General features: G+C 48.9%; 1 protein-coding gene across 4 annotated transcripts in view; it reads right to left on the bottom strand.

Moving 5' to 3' along the window:
• SLCO3A1 (solute carrier organic anion transporter family member 3A1) overlaps positions 1-21,084 on the bottom strand; it is a 317,750-nt gene that overhangs the window by 80,209 nt on the left and 216,457 nt on the right. For all 4 annotated transcript variants that reach the window (XM_047863495.1, XM_047863496.1, XM_047863497.1 and 1 more), the window contains exon 3: positions 4,629-4,727. In XM_047863495.1, the coding sequence (XP_047719451.1) occupies positions 4,629-4,727 (99 nt within the window). The remainder of the gene's footprint in view (positions 1-4,628; positions 4,728-21,084) is intronic.

Genomic DNA, 21,084 nt, shown 5'->3' with positions numbered 1-21,084 from the left:
TACCATGGCTCTCTGGGCAGTTGTTGTTTTTTTTTGTTTGTTTGTTTTTTGTTTTCATTTTTTCAGTCCATTTACCTATTTGTCTAACCTATTTTGTGAAGCTTTTGGTATGGGACTCAAGCATTCCAAGAGTATCATTAAGTTACAGACCAAATTAGAAACTGGAGACAGGGAGGGGTTGAGGGTAGAGGAGAGGGCAGCGTGGAATGTTCAGGATCCTGGCTGTTGAGCTAATTAGTCTAACATGAAGGAATCGGGCGAATCCAGCAGCCAGCCCTACAGTGGCAGGGTGGGAGGCTCTCGGCTGGTTGACCTTTTTCATGAAGCAAACATGCGGACATATCTTATTCCAGCTGCAAACACCACGCAGTGGTAGGGGACCGGCTGGTGCATGCCTCAGGAGGGGTCTGTACAGATGTGATGAGGTTAGGTCATCTCAGCAAGGCCTTTGTCCACAGAAGGGGGCAGCCTTTGGAAAGTCCTGGAGAAGTTCCAGGGACGCAGGAGGCCTGGGGTTTGAATCCCGCTAGCTGAGGAAATGAGTTAACCTCTCGCTGACTGTGTGCTTCCTATATACCAGGCACGGTGCTACATGCTTTGCACGATTAACTCTTGTCATCCAGGCCCAGACCCATGAGGAGAAATGCCCTCGGGATCACACAGCTTGGAAGGGGCATAGCTGAGATTTAAATGGAGGTCTGATTCCAGCACCGGAGCTCAGAACTCAAAATCGCTGCATGAGAACACCTCATCTGTTAAGTGGAATAACAGCAGGACCCACCTTCCAACGGGAATATTCTGTGGTTCGGAAAAGGCCACCTATATACAGCCTTCATAAGGGGTCAGGTCATGGCTGCCGTTACCAATCTGCGTTTGCTAAACCCACTGTTAATGTTGCTCAGTTCAGTGCTTTGGGGCACATGCTGTTACCAAGTCCTTCTCTTTTCTGGGTTCGGTTCTCAACTGGTTTCACTTTTAAAAGATATTCTATGAAAGCAATTCTGGAGGCAGCATCCTTCCTTCCGTGGGGTGTCAGAAGAGGCATCTATCCTTAAGAAGAGGGGCAGAGGGAGCCTGGTGTCTAAACATGGCCAGCAGAGCCCTACTGGGAAGCTGCCCATGGGGTCTCTCCACCCCACAGGTGGCCTGTTCCTACAACCAACCACCTCCCCTCCACACAGACTGCAACCAGCCTCCCTCGCTGCTCTCTCCCTTTCAACCCTGTGCCCTGAGCTGCAGCCAGCCTGCATGGAGGGCACACTCTCTCCTCCAACTGCCCCGTGACAAGGGCTCTGCCTTGCTCGCCTCCCCACAAGTTCCAGACCACGGTTTTCCCCAGTCCCCTTCCCGGCTCTCAGCTGGGGTTTCAGAAACACGTGGCTGTGAGTCTGGCCCTTTACATTCAGGCTTCACTTTGGACAGCCCTAAAGAGGGGCTCTGTCTTCACCGGTGAAGAAAAAATAGAGCAGGGTCATCCCTAAAGAATTAAGAACTCCATTCTCAAAATACAGCCCAAATCTGCTCCAGAGAGAATGAGTTTTAGTCACAAGATTAGAAATCATCAAAATTGCTGGAAACTGTAGAATTGGGTCTTACTCTCCAATAGAATAGAATAAGTTATGTTCTTCTGCCCTCTACTGGTAAAGAGCAGCACCAGTGCTCCCAGAGCCCTCAGCAAGGATGCAAACAAAAGATGGTGGTGACTCACGTTGCTCCCTTCTCTTTCCCAGAGACACGCTGGATGGGACTTCTGCTATTAACTCGTGGTGGGAGGAGGGGGAGGCTACCATCAGCAAGATGCCCAGGTGGACTAGAAACGTGCCCCTCTGTCTTGTATCCGGGGAGGCTTCAAACTTCCAGTGAACCCAGAACCATGGATGATGGCCCTTCACACTGGCCCAGAGGGTGAGGACAGATGTTGCCCGGGACTGCGAGCAGGACTCTAGGCTGAGGGAACAGCCTGAGCAAAGGAATGAATGGCACACCGAGGGGAACCATGAATGAACCAAAGGTCCACCCCTTGGTCATTCCAGGCACAGAGAAAAGATGCTATTTCATTCCCAGGAGAGAGCTTCCATTGCTCAGAAGACATGGGTTTTATACAGATACACCCCTTGGACTGGGTACATCCCTGTTCCCTCCCCCCTCCCCACCCAGGCCTCAGTTTCCTCATTTGTACAATGAAAGGGCTGGAAGAGAATGATGTGAGGTCCTTTCTGGCTCAGAGATTCTGGTAACTAACCCACGGGCCTTAACCTACGGGGACCACTGCCTACATGCTGAGGGCAGAATATGCTTCTTGGCCACTTGCCCTCTCCTTCCAGGCAGGCTTCCCCATTGCACGGGGCATGCAACCCCCTCCCCTCACCCTCTTTTGTGATTCTTATCTTGTACTGCCTTTGGCACAGTGGTGGAAGCTTTTTTGTTCATGCAATCAAAATGGCGGCCAACTCCCACCATGTGTTGGTTCTCTGACCAGGCTTCTGCTCGTCGTCGGGCTCGCTAGGAGCGGGGGTTCAAAGGTCAACCAACTGCTACAACACAGCAGCATCCAACCACCTCCTGAACAAACCCAGCACTTGAAAAGAATAAGTAAATAAAGCTGCATTTGCTTCCTTTTTTCCCTCCCCACTTGGATATTCGTCACATCGTTAGCTACAAGTAAATATATCAGTGGGATTAATGGAGTGAATCACAAAGCAACCTGATTAGATTGAAAACCACACTATTTCTTTGGGGTGAACTGGTAAATTTAGCACTGCCCAGAGATGATGGATTGAGAAACCAGGAATGGAGCTCTTATTGATCTTGAGAATAGATCGGTACGAGGAGAAGAGGCTGGGATGGCTTCCTGCGCTCGGTTCTCCGAGAGACAGGAATCATGGCTTCCCTGCTCACTGAACTGCGCAGAAATAGCGTGTGCTGTTCTGGGCCCATAGTCAGAGTCGTGACCACACGCGGTAGGTAGTGTCCAAGATGGCCACCAACGATCCTACCCCTGGTATTCATGTCCTTTCTCCGGAGTGTAAACCAGAACCAGAGGCTTGCTTTCAACCCTCCAGAATGCAGAAGCAATGACTTGCCACTTCTGAGACGAGGTTACAAACAGACCATGGCTCTGGTCTCAGCTGCTCTCTCTCACCTTCTTTTGGGTTGTATGCTCTGGGGGAACCCTGGTGAGGGAGCCCTGTAGAGAGACCCATGGATGTGAGCCTGAACGCGGATCCTCCAAGGCCTGCCAACAGCCGTGGAAGTGAACTTACAAGCGGAAGCTCCGCGGGCTGAGCTCTGAGATGACTGGAGGCCATGTCGAGATCCTGACTGCAGCCTCATGGGAGACGCCAAATCAGAACCACCCAACCAAGATGCTCCTGGATTCCGGACCCACAGAAATAAACTATAATGGGATAGCTGTCTGTTGTTTTAAGTCACTAAGTTTGGGGTAATCTGTCACACAGCAGTAGGAGACTAAGATGTCACATGACTTTTGCTTTGGCCACTAAAACGTGAGGAGAAGCTTCAAGAGCCAGCACGCACCTCGCCACAGCCTGGTTTCCTGCCTTGGCAACTGGGCAGGCTGGGGTCAGATGAAACTTCCGTGGGCCAGGTCCTAGAGTGTCCCTGATGAGCTGTGTCTCATCCTCCCCAGAACTGCCAGCCTGCACTGGGTATGTAGCATGCCCGAGAAATCAACTTCGGTTGTATAAAATCACTTAAGGGGCGGGGGGTGGGGGCTCGATCAGTAAAGTGTCCGCCTTTGGCCCAAGTCATTATCTCACGGTTTGGGAGTTTGAGCCCCGTGTCAGGCTCTGTGCCGACAGTGTAGGGACTGGGACCTGCTTTTGATTCTGTGTCTCCCACTGTCTCTACCCCTCCCCCACTTGTGCTCTCTCTCAAAAATATTTTAAAAATAAATAAATTAAATTAAATACTTAACATTTGGGAACTGTGTGTTACCACTGCATAACCTAGCCTATCTAACTAACCCACCGTCAGTTCAAAGTGTGCCGAGGGTTGGGCAGGGGCGGGTGGGGATTTGCAGAGTAATCTGAAAAATACCCTTGCTCCTCCTGCTAGGATCACAAGAAGAGTTGCTCGAAACGGTTTTGAGGTATGGTTTGTTTCCTCATAAAGGCCACCACAACACTATCTTACAGAAAGAAGTTTCAAATCTTCTGTCTCCTTGACCCCCTGGGTCCACTCGTATTTCCAGAGCATGTTCAGAAAGCAGGGTTCTCAGATACGTAAATGGACCGACATTCGGTGAGAAAATGCCAGGCGTTGCCACATCTATCCTCTCGTTTAATGCTTACAGGAGCCTTGCGAGGCAGATACAATTATTGTTACCCTTCATTGACAGATGAGGATGATCCAGATTCGAGGAGTAAAATCAACTCCAGGGATTATTCGGCCCCCGGGTAGACGCTGGTGGAGTACACACTGGATCCCAGGCCATGGGAGCCAACCCTCACACTCCTTCCCTCGACCTCTGCTGAGCCAGCAGCTACAGCTCCATGCATGGAGCCTGCCCCTACTAGCAAGGTTTTAGAACCCAAAGGCTCAAGGCTCCCTTACGATGGAGGGCATGCTTACGGATGGCGATAAAAAGTTGAGATAACACTCCTTACTTGTGTCAATGAAGACTGCATCCACATAGATTTTGGTACAGAAAGAGCCCAGGATAAATCCACAGGCTGGTCCAAATACCAGCATCGTGAACAGGATTCCTGAAAGAAGATGAAACAGAGATTAGATTTAAAAAAAAAAAAAAAAAAAAAAAAGGCAGCTGATGACCAAAAGAATCAAAGGTCAAGGATATTATTTCACATTGACCAGATAAGAAATCTGATTGTATAAATGCCATTAGGAATTAGTCAAAAAAAGTCCCAGTACTGAAGCACTGTTATGCAAGACTTCTCTGGTTTTTCGGTAGATTGCACTGAATATTCGTGGGCCCTGAGAGCACTTACTTTTAGAGGACTCCCTCCCACACCGTATCAACCAAATTAAAATACACCCACGTCTGTCATTAAATTGTTTCTGTCATAAACATTTTTGAAAGGATTTTTATAATTTTGCTTTCACATTTACTTGGCTTTATGTAATTCATTTAATTTATGGTTGGCTAAGATTTCTCAACACTCGCTGTACGAATTCAGGAATTGTTGTGAAGTGAGAAAAGTCAAAACCACAAATTATTTTCAAATGTAATAAAATGTTTATGGGCATTAATTTCTCAAAAAACCAGAGCTGACATAATGGTATGCTTTGAGAACATTTAATTAGATGTTTTATTCATTTTAATTTTGCAGTTTCCCCCTCCATATTTTGGAGTTACTATCTATTACTGTAATAGTTGTTAGGATTCAAGGTTTTCCATAGGACTTGAGAAGACAGTACTAGACATGTACTTAAGTATCTGATGGAGACAGAACCTGAGATTTTGCACAAACCTTTTTATTCATTCTGGGAAAGGTACCGAGCCCAGACTAAAACCCACAGGCTGTATCCATTCAACTAAATTTCAGTTCCGTAGAACATGCCGTGAGCAATGACAGTTACCAAGGCCCTGGGAATAAAAATAGCAGTGAAAAAGTAGCCTTTCCCTCAAGAAGCTGGTTGGCTGTGGAGACAGACAATACGTGGCTTGATCCGACCCAAGCAGATAACCCAAAAGATGGGTGTTAACAGTCCACGTGCACACAGGAAGAACAAAGTTGGAGATGAATTCAATCAAAGGGAACCCGAGCTCAGTGGAGAGTACTTGTGGTCTACTCACAGGAGTAGACGAATTCATCCTGATTTCTCTCGGTGATGTCAACATGGAACCACTCAAAAATTCATTCATGCACTCAATATTTATCAAGCTCCTTCTATGTGTCAAGCAGCAGTCGGAGGGATGGAGATTTAGTATTGGACCAAAAGTTAAGAATCTTAACCTTCCAGAGCTCATTGTCTTAGAGGTGGAGAGAAAACATAAACTATAGGCAGGAGCTCATCTGGTTTATACATACTTGGCAGAGGAAGCCATGTCTTCCCCATTTATAGACAGAAACCCAGACCCCAAAGCAATCATTTGAAGACAGCTTAGAAGGGGGTATTGTTTGATAAAGGAAGGACTAAAAAGAGAATGGTTTATATCACGGAAATGGGGCTAAGTCCACTCTTGGTGAAATCCTACTCTGTGATTTGGAGCAATCTAGAAGTTCTAGGGTCTCACATCGAAGTTCTAGAGTCTCACACAGAAGTTCTAGAGTCTCAAAACACCTGCTCCCGTAGCCAGTCAGAGACCCCCCCCCCCAATTTCACAGTTATTCCTGTTTATAAGAATCTTGACAGGATCAATATGCACCTCATTAGTACACTGGCTCTGGTTTGTCACAACTTAGATTAAGATAACTAAGTGGAGGAAGTTGAGAAAGTTTGGGGGTATTATTGGAAAAGTCTAGAATATAGGCATCTTTCAGATATGGGCAAGAATTAGGGGGGGGCTCTCCTTAGCCAGGTAGAGTTAGGGACCAGAGCTACTCTTGGCCCTATTCCCTGAAGAGATGCAGAGAAAGACCAAGACCCAGGGGGCAGGGGTGGGGGCGTGGACAGGGAGGTTTCCAAGGCAAGAGCAGCACCCAACGTAGCCTGAAGGGATTTCTGCTTCAGGGCAAAACTGTGAGGCCAGCCATGTCCTGCCATCCAGGCTATGGGCGGAGGTGACCCACTGGTCAGTCATGGTACCCTAAAAGATGGCTACGAGCAAACCATCTGCTCAGGTAGTTCCAAAAGGAAGGGACACGGGAGACAGGACCACAATTCTCCTGCCAAGGGCCCTGCAACTACCCTGTGACTCACTGCTGATATCCCAGCAGTCACTCTGAGCCCCCCAGACACCCCCCACCCCTTGGGATATCACGCTTTCTCTCATACCCATTAAATAAAACACCCAATCAATGTAATAACCACCGATGCATCCCCTAGAGATTGAGCAATGCAAGTTACAGCTAATACTTAACAGGTCAAAGGTCTAAGCTTTAAGTATCGTTGGAAGAAACAACTGATGTGCTGAAGAGGTTGTGGAGACTATTCGGTAATTTCGACCCCACTTGGGGACAGTGGAGAGTGTGGATAGGTCAGTCCTTCATGGAACAGCTGGGGACCCCAGGCCCCGGGCCTCCTGCCCTCATGGCAAGTTGTAACACAGAAGAAGGGGAATCCCTCAATCTCGGCTGCCCACGGGAGCCCCCCGGAAACCCCACACAGAGGCCAGCCATCCATTCTGGAAGCTCGGGTGGGCACAGACCTCCCATGGAGACACCACGCACCGAGGCGTCCTCTCCATCAGCCAAGAACTCCAGTCCCTCTAGGAGAGGACAAGGGTTTCCAAGGTGTTGGGGTTGTGGCTTTCCATTTTCACAGGATGGAGTCCTCCTGCAATGCCAGAGAAACCTGATAGGACCCAATTCCAAAAACCAACATAAGATACAGAACACGTGTATTTAAAAAAATTTTTTTAAATGTTTATTTATTTTGAGAGAGAGAGAGAAAGAGTGAGAGAGGGGCAGAGGGAGAGAAAAAAAAAAAACCCAAGCAGGCTTTGCACCATTAGCTCAGAGCCTGATGCGGGGCTTGAACTCATGAACCTCGAGATCGTGACCTGAGCAGAGATCAAGAGTGTGAAGCTTAACCGACTGAGCCACCCAGGCGCCCTGAACACATTGTAGTTTTTGTATGAAGGGTGTTTCCCCCGTCAGCTGAAATCTCTAGGGGCATCTTCTAAGCAGCTCTTCCTCAGAGAGATGTCACGGAAACCTTCAATACAAATTCTCAAAATATTTTCCAAGGAACAGTCCAGTAGTGACGCGGGCGGGGGTCTTCACGCATCAGGAAACACCCTTTTTCCACTTCAGTTACTATCTTAGGATAACAAGTCAAATACAAGCAGCATCACAGAGCACAACCCTGGGTCTTTAGGGGAACGCTATCCCCCAGAGAGGGTATGAGGTGGGCTACAATCTTACAGATGGGTACTTCTGAACGCGCTTCCTTGCCCTCCTTTCGATTCGCCCTCCTAGGCTGCGATTTTTTTCTTGTTTAACGAAACCACTTCAAATGTTCTGCCCAAACGGATGGGAAAAAGACTGTCCAGTGCTAAAATTCACCATCCCTGTGCAGTAACTGCCTTCAGGAGAGGAGAGGATGTGCTTCATGGCTCAGTGCTGCCCCCTGCTGCCTGCCAGATTCACCGACACTAGAAGGGGAGGGGCGATGAGGGAGAGCAGAAATTGAGTCACGGAAAAGCCACTAAAGGTGAAGGGCCCATTCCGCCCTACTACCCCGGGCCCTGCCGTTTACACCTGTAATCTCCTGTCATCTTTTCAATGACTCGGGGAGATCCGCTGTGCCCATTTCACAGAAGAAGAAACAATCTCAGAGAGGTTTCACACCTCACTCCCAACACAAAGCTAGAAAGACAGCATAGCCAGGATCTCAAGTCAGGTTTCTCCCACCCGCTACGGGGAAAACCACACTAGAGGCGGCTCAGGAGAGAGCCATGGGCCCCCTGCATTTAAATCCTAGCTCCACGGACCTTGGGCAAGGTATATCGAACCTCCTTGTGCCTCACTTTTTCTTCTGTAAAATGGGAATATTACACCCACTTCACGGGACTGTGCCAAGGATTTAATGACCCGGGTATTTGCAAAGCTCTTAGAACAGTGTCAGACACACAGAAAGAGCCGTGAAAGTGTTTGTTAAACAAGAGACGTCTGCGTCTCTTCTGTTACAATGAATTACATGCGGGTTCTCAGGCCTCCTCTTTCCAAAGTACCACCACCCGCCATGCCTGTTTCCTAAAGCCACCATCAGGGGAGAGGGGCTGGAGCCGGGAGCACACCAGGCCCCAGGGAGGGCTCCTACTGGGAAGCAGCTAGCACCCTCAGCTACACCAGGGCCCAGACAGACTGGCCATCCAGAGTCCACTCCTCTGCTTCGCCTGCCTGTTCGCCAGCACGTCCCGGCGGTGACCTGGCCTCCTAGGCACGTGGAGACCGAACAAAGGTCCAGGGGGAATGGGATGACTTCTGCGTACCTCTGGCATCCTGGTCTAAACACAGGTCCCCTCTGTGAATCAGATTAGTGTAAATCTGCAGTTTCCAAACTGTGTACAGAGGCACCTGGGGAGGGGGGTAGTACCACAATGAACTCACGGGGGTGCCGCAAGACATTTTAAGGTTTTTTTTTTTAATTTTTCAAATGTTTATTTTTGAGACAGAGAGAGATAGAGCATGAGTGGGGGAGGGGCAGAGAGAGAGGGAGACACAGGATCCGAAGGAGGCTCCAGGCTCCGAGCTGTCAGCACAGAGCCCGACACGGGGCTCAAGCTCACAGACCACGAGATCGTGACCTGAGCCGAAGTCTGACGCTCAACCGACTGAGCCACCCAGGCGCCCCGAAGATATTTTTTTTTTCCTGAAGTTGATTTATTTTGAGAGAGAGAAGGAGAGAGAGAATCCCAAGCAGGCTCTGCACGGTCAGCGCAAAGCCCGATGTGCGGCTCGATCTCACGAACCGCGAGATCATAATCCGAGCCGAAACCACGAGTCGGATACTAAGCTGACTGAGCCACCCAGGCGCCCCAGATATTTTAAGTTTTTGAGGGAAACCCCAACAATAGTTGACATGTGTTAGGCGCCATGCATGAAACTACTCACTCGAGGTACCTGGTGGGTTTCAACGCTGGATCGAGCTACATACGTTCTTTTCAACTAACTCCTCTTTGTGAACTGGGTCTTCTGTAGTTGCTGGGACAAACAGCAAATATTGTGTGGAAATCAATGCACAGCAGGAAACGAGCATAGGGGAGTCCAATCGAATTCCAAGCCGTGCAAAACTGTGCAGTCCCCTTGCAGCGACCCACATCCCATTATTACGTGGCTAGATTTATTTACAAATAAAAATATTTTTTCTTTTGACAGATGTGTATTAGTTTTTCCGACATTTATTAAGTAGTTGGAACCTAACTTGGTTGATAAGCAAAACAGCTAGATATGTCTTTCAGACTCAGGGCTCTGTAAACAATGTAATTACGATACAAAGGGCAGATTGAACTAAGAAAGTCTGGAGACCTCTGGTGTAGCCACCCCATTTCCAGGTTAGCACTGGCCCTCTTTGGATGCTGGGGCAGAGCGGATGAGTGGGCCACGGATTTTGCCCTCCAGAAGCTTGCTGCCTTCCTAGAGAGAACTTCAACCCTGCACTGTTAGTCATTCTAAATACATTAATGGCACCTACTAGGTGCCAGGCACGGTGCAAGCAGCTGGGACACATTCGTGAACAAAACGGACAAAATCCCTGCTTTCCCGTGGAGTTTGTGCTGTGTAAGAAGGGCCAGCAACAGACCAACCCACCATGCAAGGTCAGGGGTGGTGCCAAAGAGGAAAGCCAGTGCATGAAGGAGCAGAGCCCCTGAAAGACCTCGCATGGAACCTAGTCTTGGACGTCACATTAGCACTCTGACTGATGTGCCACCACACCGTGTGGGAAGCCGGCTATTGGCCCCTAAAGACGTCCACGTCCTAATCTCTAGGACCTGTAACTGCTACCTTCAATGACAAAAGAGAATTAAGGCTACAGATGGAAGGAAGGTGGCTCATCAGTTGACTTCCAGATAAAGTCTGATAAAGTCGGACTACCCCCGAGGGCTCAATCACGAGGGGCCCTTTCAATGCAAAAGGAGAAAGAAGATTCTGGAGGATGGGGTCATGAGCCCAGAAACAGGGCCGCCTTTAGAAGCTGGAAAAGGCAAGACAATGGATTCTCCCTTCCAGAGAGAATTCTCTAGAAGACGACAGCCTCCCCCACCCCACCCCACTCTACCCACCCCCACCCCCACCCCCCCCCACCGGCCCACCTTGATTTTAGCTCAGAGAAAACACCTTGTGGGCTTCTGACCTCTAGAATGGGAAGATCATAAATTTGTGTTATTTTAAGCCACTAAGTCTGTGGTAACTCATTACACCGTAATAGGAAACTAATGCAACCCATTAAGCAAATTTGAGTAAATTCTCAGACCTTACAACTATAAATATCCACGTGACTCTCCAAGAACAGGATATTGCATGAAGTTGTTTGTTAATTACTTGACTGTGGAACATTTTTTGCGGGGCATTTTTCAGAGCTGGTGTTGACTGGGGCACAGTCATAGAGAAGCTGGAGGAGACTCCAAGCCCTAGGAGACAGAGATGGGTTTTATTCTTTTTTCTATTCTTGGTTTGGCCCAGTGTGATGAAAAGTTAGTTCACTATTGAAAGGGTGCATGGAAAAGAATGCTAGTTACAGCAATGCCATAAAAAGAGGGAGTGAGCAACTCTCCTTGGCTGTGGCTGTGCCCAAGCCCAGCCCCCATCCTACTATATCCCTGGACGATGTTCACTGCACGAGTCTCACAGCACTGGGGACGCTCCCATCAAAGTGCCTCCTTCTAGATGCAATGCACCAAGGGGACCTGTGTGACAGAGAGGGCCAGGACAGACACATAGAACCAGAAGAATTTGGAAAATCCAAAAGGAGAGGCGCCTGGATGGCTCAGTCTGTTAAACATCCAACTCTGGCTCAGGTCATGATCTCACAGTTTGTGGGTTCAAGCCCTGTGTCTGGCTCTGTGCTGACAGCTCAGAGCCTGGAACCTGCATTGGATTCTCTCTCTCTCCCTCTCTCTCTCTCTCTCTCTCTCTCTCTGTCTCAAAAATAAATAAGTGTTAAAAAAAATCCAAATGGAGACATCGATTTAGAATTCACTGGCCCTGGAAGAATTAGTCAACTTTATTATACTACTGATATACGATCATTAATGAAAATACTAAAACATTTTTTGTTTGTATAATGTGGCATACTGATTCTAATTTTATAGAAATCTTGAGGGGCAAGAGCAGCCTAGACACCTTTTAAGAAGAAGAATTGTCCAGACTTGCCCTACTGAATATTAGGACTTACTTTATTTTTATTTTACTTCATTTCGCTTTTCAGGACTTCTTTTCAAAGCTATCATGATAGGGGTGAATGGGTGGCTCAGTCGGTTGAGCCTCTGACTTCGGCTCAGGTCATGATCTCACGGTTTGTGAGTTCGAGCCCCACATTGGGCTCTGTGCTGACAGCTCAGAGCCTGGAGCCTGCTTCGGATTCTGTGTCTCCCTCTTTCTCTGACCCTCCCCTGATCATGCTCTGTCTCTGTCTCAAAAATAAATAAACATTAAACAAAATTTAAAAATAATAAAGCTAGGGGCGCCTGGGTGGCACAGTCGGTTAAGCGTCCGACTTCAGCCAGGTCACGATCTCGCAGTCCGGGAGTTCGAGCCCTGCGTCAGGCTCTGGGCTGATGGCTCAGAGCCTGGAGCCTGTTTCCGATTCTGTGTCTCCCTCTCTCTCTGCCCCTCCCCCGTTCATGCTCTGTCTCTCTCTGTCCCCAAAAAAATAAATAAAAACATTGAAAAAAAAATTTTTTTTAAATAAAAATAATAAAGCTATCATGATTAAGACAGTGTGTTTCTGGCTTAGGGAACACATATACCCATGAAGTAGTGGAGAAAGCCCAGAAAACAGAGTCACGCTTATGTGGACACCTGATTTATGGTAAAGTGTACATACAAAGCAGCAAGGAAAAGGATGATCTTTTCCATAAATGGGGCTGGGGCAACTTCAACTTAGAGTGGCGGGGGGGCGGCACGGGGGAAGCCAGTCTCACAACACATGCAAAAATCATTCCCAGGGGGATCAGAGACCTGTGTGTGAAAAGCAAAATAATAAAACTTCTGAAACATAACAGACAAAAGTACTATCATGATGTAGGGGTAGGGAAAGATTTCTTAAACCAAACAAAGAAAGCACTAGCCGTATAAGTAAAGCTTGATAAACTGGTCTACGTTAAAATTAAGAAGGTCATTCATCAGATTCACCAAGAAGGCCCACTGAGAAAGTGAAAATGTGGGAAAATATATGCGTAACGTACATCCTTAAGAAACACACACAAGAATCAGAGGGCTCATGTCTAGACTATATAAAGATTACTATAAACTCGTAGAAAAAAAAGACAAACCAGTTGGAAAGGGGACAGAAACCTCAGCAGGTACCTCAGAAAAGAGGGAATTCAAATGAACAACGGACTAGGACAAAGATGTTCAAGCTCATTAGAATTCAGGGACATTTGAATTACACCCCAGTGAAACGTCCTTAACCACATCAGCTAGTTAAAGAGCTTTGACAATACTGAATGTTGGCAGAGATGTGGGGAATGTGGGACGCTTGCACACTGCTGGTAGGCGTGTAAACTGGACAGCCCCTTTGGAAAAACTTTGACAGTATCTGAAAAACTGAAGATAAACTTACACCACGACCCACCATTCCAACTCTAAAGTAAATACCCTACAGAAAGTCTGACATGTACTGGGAGACATATCCAAGAATGCTCATATGGAACTGGAGACAACCCAGTACCCATCAATAATAGTAGGACAGAGAAACACACGGGGACATCTCCATCCTCTAGAATTACTCTACAGCAAAGAAAAACCATCGATCGGCAACACGGATGAGCCTTCAAAGACACAATGCCGAGCAGAAGAACACAGGCAAGACTGAACACTCGTCTGATTCCACTTATACAGAATTCCAAGCAACAAAATCAAACCATTTAATGATATATAACTAGGTAGTCAGCGCATAATGAAAAAACAGGGAAATGAATAGAAGTCAGGACTGTGGTTGCTGCTTGCCAGGGACGGAGGGAAGAAGAGAACTGTGATGTTCAAGGAGGCAGGGGGTGGGGGGGTGGGTGTGGTGGGGGTGGTTCTGGGGTGCTGGTTTTGTGTCTGGTCTGGTTACAGGCTACATGCATGTTTGTTTCACAACAATTTGTTAAACTGTAGTATGTTTTCTGCACAAAGATATGACTGCTACATTTGTCACATATCACATGCATCTGCAACATAAGTACTTATATACAAACAGCTACTCATTTTCTCGAAGCTGTATCCAGCCAATCTCAGAAACTCTCCAGAGAAAACCATAGGCTTCCCTTGAGGTGATCTTTCATTTTGTCAAGTCCAGAACCCTTAGCTCTGCCCTTCCCCTGCCCTGCTCAGTGCTCTCAGAAATACTCCAGGACCCTGCATGGAAATGGCCCCACCGCTGTGTGTCCGAGAGCACAGAATAAATGCTCCCTGCACCTCAGTTTCCAGCTCTGTAAAATGGGCTCACAACATCTCCTACGGGGGGCGGGGGGGGGGTGGGAGGGGTTGAGGGTCAAATGTGTGAGTGCATAACAAATGCTTCAGAGAAGTTCCTGGAACTTCTGGAATGTTCTCAAACAAAACAAAACAAAACAAAAAAATAAAAACAAAATAATGACAGCTGTCAGTTATTCTCACTGGTACCTCTAATAGCAGGAGTTTCTTTTCTGCTGAGTTTTACTTTTTTGGTTACTTAGGGTGGGAGATGCTTACTGACTGGAAAATACTGAATCATCTAACAAAAATACCATCATTCTCTTATTTCGTTTTGGGCAGTCTTGTATTTGTAGTGTATTTCTTCCTATGTATTTTTGCATTGGTGAGACCAGATAGGTTGATTTAAAAATAAAACCTCTTCAGGGTGCCTGGGTGGCTCAGTTGGTTAAGCGTCTGACTCTTGATTTCGGCTCAGGTCATGATGTCACTGTTCCCTGTGTTGGGCTCTGCACTGACAGCGTGGCACCTGCTTGGGATTTCTCTCTCTCTCTGTCTCTCTCTGTCTCTCTCTCCCTGCCCCTCTCACACATTCTGCCCCTCTCTGCTCACATTCTTTCTCTCAAAATAAATAAAAACTTTAAAAAAAGAATAAATTCAAACTTTTGTTCCTCATTTTAAAGGAAACACATGCTGAAGAATGATCTGAGTATAAGGAAAGCATAGAGAAGCCCCCCGAACGTGGCCAAGAGCAGAGACCCTGGGGCTGGCCAGAGCTTGCACTCGCTAGCTGTGTGAGCTTGGGAAGGGGATTTATCTGCTGTGGGGGCTCCATGCTCAATCACGCGAGGGCAGGGATAATAATGGCACTTCCCCTCCAAGGTGGTTTCAAAGTTTAAGGGGTCAGTGCATGGCCAGGGCTTTCCATGGCACCCGGCAGACAGTAAGTGCTTAATAAATTTTAGCTACTACTAGTACGAGGATGACGGCACAAATCATCATCTGTCACCGCCCACACAGAAACACTGATATTCATTTAGATAATCCCTTCCAGTCTGTCCCTATATGGAAGGTTAATTGAGCAGCACTGTCAGCAAGGGCCAAATTATGGAAAGAGCCCAAATGCCATCGACTGGTGAATGGATAAAGAAGATGTGGGGGCGCCTGGGTGGCGCAGTCGGTTAAGCGTCTGACTTCAGCCAGGTCACGATCTCGCAGTCTGGGAGTTCGAGCCCCGCGTCGAGCCCCGCGTCGGGCTCTGGGCTGATGGCTCAGAGCCTGGAGCCTGTTTCCGATTCTGTGTCTCCCTCTCTCTCTGCCCCTCCCCCGTTCATGCTCTGTGTCTCTCTGTCCCAAAAATAAATAAACGTTGGAAAAAAAAATTAAAAAAAAAGAAGATGTGGTATATGGATACATGGGGCACCTGGGTGGCTCAGTCGGTTGAGCATCCGACTTCGGCTCAGGTCACGATCTCACGGTCCGTGAGTTTGGGCCCCGCGTCAGGCTCCGTGCTGACAGCTCGCAGCCTGGAGCCTGCTTCAGATTCTGTGTCTCCCGCTCATGCGCGTGCGCGCGCTCTCTCTCTCTCTGTCAAAAATAAACTTAAAAAAAAAAAAAAAGATGTGGTGTATGTACAATGGAATACTACTCGGTGATGAAAAAGAGTGAAATCTTGCCATTTGCAACAACGTGGGTGGAACTGGAGGGTATTATGCTAAGTGAAATAAGTCAGAGAAAGATAAATATGATGTCACTTATATGTGGAGTTTAAGAGACACGAAAGACAGACATAGGGGAAGGAAAGGAAAAAATAAGACAAAAACAGAGAGGGAGGCAAACCATAAGAGACTCTTAAATACAGAGAACAAAGTGAGGGTTGCTGGAGGGGAGGTAGGTGGGGGGATGGGCTAAACGGGGAAGGGGCATTAAGGAAGACATTTGTTTGGATGAGCGTGGGGTGTTATAAATAGGGGGTGAATCACTGCAATCTACTCCTGAAGCCAATACTACATGGTATGCTAACTAACTTGAATTTAAATAAAAATATAACTAAACAACTAAAACCAATAATTAAAAGAAATACACAAGTCTCCTAAGAGATGGCCTGGAAAAAAAACTGGAAGATTTTCTAAAGAGTGTATTTTTAAAGAACAGAATTATCTACTGAAGTAGAATTTAAGGAGCTGATGGAAAGGAAGATTACAAGGTCCAGGTATTTCTCTGCTGCCCTCAAGACGATGGGGAAGGACAAAACTAACACATGCTGGAACCACACTGCCCAGCACCCAAGGCCGGGCTCAAGGTCCCTCCCTGGCCGTGAGGAGGGAGGGCACCCAAGGACACGGTGATCTCGTGTGACAGCACTGACTTCTAAGCAGCGACTGAGAGCGCTGAGCAGGGCAGGGGAAGGGCAGGGCTGAGGGTCTGGGGCTTGACAAAATGAGAGATCACTTCAGGGGAAGTCTGTGGTTTTCTCTAGAGGGTTCCTGAGTCTCACTTGACAGAACTTCGAGAAAACAAGGGAACATCCTCTCCAGCAGTATCTCCCTGCGCTGGTACCTCCGGGTGAGTGCTCTGGCCTCCTTTGGAAGGAAAGCGGTCTAACCAGTCCTTTGTTTTTGCCTGAGTGTAAAAATAATGCATTCAGAAAGGCGGACAATTTACTATTATCCTACCATCCTAAGGCAACTGCTTTCAAGTCTTTATCCCCTCTGACATGCTTGAGGTCAAACATAACTTCTCATGACCACTCGATAAGGTGCGTATTATGCTAGTCGTTTTGTACAGGAGAAAACAGAAGCTCAGAGAGGTTAGTCAATGGCCCCAAGGCTACACAGCTTTTATGTGGTGGAGGTAAATTTGAACTGAGGCCTTGAGGACCACCTAAGTTCTTAGGGAAATAACAGTCAGGACATAATGGCACAGCCGTGAAGTCTTTGGAATCCCCCAGACCTAGCGTGGGATCCGGGTTATGCGTCTCAATTTCTAGATGACTCAGTTCCCAACTGTGAGTCTGGGAATAAGAATAGCTACCTTGCAGAATAGTGAGAATTAGATGCAATGCATGTGAAGCCTTCTAGAATTTTCTTTGCATCTCAGGGCTAATGAGTCCAAGAAGGGAGGAGGCCTGCATGGCTGGTCTCCCCTAGACCTGCATCCTTATTTCTTGGGCTGGACTCAGGAATTTTAACACTTGACGGTCCCCTCAAGCAGTCAGGGCTTTTTTCCACTAGAGGGCAGCGCCGGCCCAGAAAAGAGAGAGTCCTGCCTTGAACTTCCCTGGCCTCCACTTCCTAACTGCCAATGAAGCCCTCAGAGCACTGCTCTTCTCCTCTCCCACTAGCCTTCCATGCCCTCAATTTATACAAATGTATTCTTCCGTGTTGAAATCTGCAGGCTGAAATTTCTCCCCGAGGAAGGAACATTGTGCATCATACGTGCATGAATAAAACATGACCCATCCACAGTAGGAGGCCCGCAAAACATGCAATACATATTTATCTGGTGCCCACTGCCAGTAGCCTGGCAGAATTACATAACTGACCTTGCTTATCTGTGAGGGGGGAGGCAGGGAAAGAGAGGATGATGAGGTGAGTGTTCGCCGAACACAGACGTGCCAGACGCTGGACGCCAATTTGTGTAATCGAATTATCCTCCTTGCAAGGTTTATAAACAAAATGCTAATGTTGTAATGCTGCCCTGCTACGTCCCAGAGCTAGAGTTTATGTCCCTTTCCCCTAGCATGCTCCCCGGGGCCTCTCAGGTCAGCCATTTCCCCAGGTCTCAAAGTTGGGGCACATTGGAATCATGTGGGATGCTTAAAAAAGGAAATACTAATGCATAGGTCCCACCCCCCAAGATCTGATGTAGGTGATCTGGGGCACAGCCCAGGCACTGGGATTTTTTTTTAAGTGCTCTAGCATGATTTTCTGTGCACCCAGCTTGAGAACCTCTGGGTTCTGATTTGGCTGACCTTGACCAAGGAACCGGTGGGTACAAAATACATCTGGGCACACAGAAAGAGGGAAGGACGTGAACGCTATTTGACATCAGCCTGCAAGTCGGAGGGGCAGCCGGATGCTGGACGTGGCCAGGCTCAGGTCACTGAGCTGGTGGCAGAACCTGACTCTCTCTTGTGCAGCCAAAGCAGCCCTGTATGCCACCAGAACTGTGAACTTGACCACAGAACACTGCCTGGCATACCTGGGGTGGCCACTAGTTAGTGCCGGTTTCCAGTCCTTACTTTTACTGGTCCTCCACCCAGATTCCCCCTCTCCTCCAGGCCCTGAACAGTGTACCAAAGTTCCACTCTCCATTCAAAGCCTGCCTTCCATACCACCTCCTCCAAGGGGCCTTTCTAGATTTCCTCTCTTCTTCCTTCCCCCTCCTTCCTCTGCCACAGCCCCTGAGACTTTTTCTGCAGTTCTGCTTACAGTCTGCCTGGGTGCAAAAATCAAATTCCATGTACCAGGCATGCCATAAGAATTGCAGGCTCAGGAAAGGCGGAAGTCTTATTTTAAAACGACAACAACAACAACAACAACACAATCTGGTTCTCCACAGGGTGATGCAGCCCTTTGCCAGGAGGAAGGACCCAGTGTTTGGTGAACTATGAACTGATTACCATCCAGGCCTGGGAGAGGTGGGAAGTCCCAGCATTATGCAAACCGTGCCTCTAACGAAGGTCATGCTACAAGGCCAGACTTCTTCCAGCTTCTCTTCTTCCCCTCCTGCCCAGCAGAGCCTTGCCAGGGTGAGGGCACGCGTCCATCCGGCTGGCCGGCCAGTGGCCATCCGAATATGATAACCCCCCCCCCCCACCCCGCCCAGGGAGAAACCCCCTGTCAGCAGGGGCCAGGGTGTGGCTCCCTGGCTGGTAGCCCTGGGGCCTGACATGTCAGGGCAGGGACCACCATCAAGCTCTCCGGCAGCTTCTTTGTATGTAGCAGGTACCAAGGCGCAGGGCTGGAGCTGGCTGAGTCTTCAAAGCAAGTGAGAGCATGCCTGCCCTCCCCCCCATCCTCTGTTCTAGCTCCCCGAAAACCCACAGTCCCCGAGAATGCACTGGCTGATGACAAATGCAGCTGGCGGGGGGAGGGCTGGGAAGCTATGAGCATGCCGGCAGGAAGCCCACCCAAATAAACAACAGGCTGCCCCTTCCTGAGGGGCCCACATCCTGCCTGCCTGCCTGCCAGCCAAGGAGGGTCTTCCCAGAAGCTCTCAGATCACAGGGTGGAGAAATCCAGGGCTTCCTGTTATCCCTCCCCCCAGTGACCAGCAGGGGACAGTGGAGAGATTGGCGGGGGGGGGGTGGGGGGGTGGGGGGGGTGGGTGATGGGGTCCGGGGCCTGGGCTCCTAGTCTCAGCTTGTGCACAGCAGACCCCTGGTCACGCTCAAGGCACTCAAGCTCTCTTAGCCTTCCTGGCTCCAGCTGTAAATATGTCCCCCCAAGTCGACCTGTGGAAGCCCTAATCCCAGGACTTCACAACGTGCCGTATTTGAAGACAGGGCCTTTAAAGGGTTTTTAGGGCCTTGAAGACAGGGTCTTTAAAGGGATAACTGAGTTAAAATGAGGTCATTAGGGTGTGCCCTCGTCCCAAAGGACTGTTGTCCTTATAAAAAGAGGAGGAAGTACACTCACAGAGAAAATGCGGGCACCAGGAGAAGGGCGGGTCGTCTGCAAGCCAAGGAAAGGGGCTCAGGAGAAACCAACCTGGCTGACAGGTTGATCTTGAACTCCCAGAGCCCAGAGCTTCGAGAAATAAGCATCTGTTGCTTCAGCCAGCGGGTCCGTGGTACTTTGTCACGACGCCCTAGCACCCCATGCACTGCCAAGAGGGGTGTGAGGATCACCCGTGACAAGGCATGGAACAGTATTTGCAAACTGTAGTGTGCTGCCCAAATGGCCTAGGGCATTAGACGCACGGGGAGAACCACTGGCATTAACACAGCTGTCCCAGGACCCCCGGACGTCAGGATGAAGTCAGCACACGGCGCCCCGCATGCGTGTTACTCCCTGGTTAGGACTGGCAGGATGTAAAACTAGCAGAGAATTCTGTCTGCACAGGACCCTGGTCTTGTTTATTACCTCTGACACTTCACTGTGCCCTGCAGAAGGCAGGTTGCAAAATACACGCGCTGAATGTCGCACACCAGATGGGGGCGGGGGGGGGGCGCGTCAGTGCGGGAGAAAAGCCGAAGAACATCAGAGGAGGGAAATACCCCACTCACGGCCAAGGGCGGGAGTGGGGTTTGAAGCAGGAGCATTACTAGTGCCGACCACAGGGTGGCGCTGCCATGGAGCCAGCGGAGGCCTGGGTACCAGCCTGTTCCACGCACTACCTCATTTCATCCTCTCTATGACTCTATCTGCAGCTCCGCTCCCACTTTACACATCAGGAAACTGAGGCACAGACAGATTAAGTCACTTGCCCAGCGACACACGTACCACAAGCGGGAAGTGGAAATTAGAATAAAGACAGAGGACTTAAGGGAGGCGAGGAGGGAAGAGAAAGGGCAGGAGTGGCACCCAGGACATGAGGCCGGCAGCAGGAGGCGGCCCGATCAAACAAGTGCGGGGGGGGGGGGGGGGGGGCGGGGCTGGGGTGCTGGCCTGGGAGGCGCTCCAGGGTCAGGGTGTGGCTGCGGCCGTGGGAAACCCCAGCAGATGAGGGGTGCCCCGGTGAAGCTGGGTTTCAGGAAGACAACCCTGGAGGCAGGACATAGGGGCAATGAAGGGTAAAAGAACAGGTGACAGGGAGGCCAGTAGGGGCCCATGGGCGGCTGTGCAGGAGGGATGTGCATACACTTCCCTGATGTCCCCGCAGCCATCGGACTGACTCATGGCATGGAGAAGCATGTCCCCCTTCGTCC

Source organism: Prionailurus viverrinus, chromosome B3, assembly GCF_022837055.1.
Source record: "Prionailurus viverrinus isolate Anna chromosome B3, UM_Priviv_1.0, whole genome shotgun sequence".
NCBI classification, from domain to species: domain Eukaryota; kingdom Metazoa; phylum Chordata; class Mammalia; order Carnivora; family Felidae; genus Prionailurus; species Prionailurus viverrinus.
Note: the sequence above shows the minus strand (reverse complement) of the source record. Positions and strands in the feature narration are given on the sequence as shown.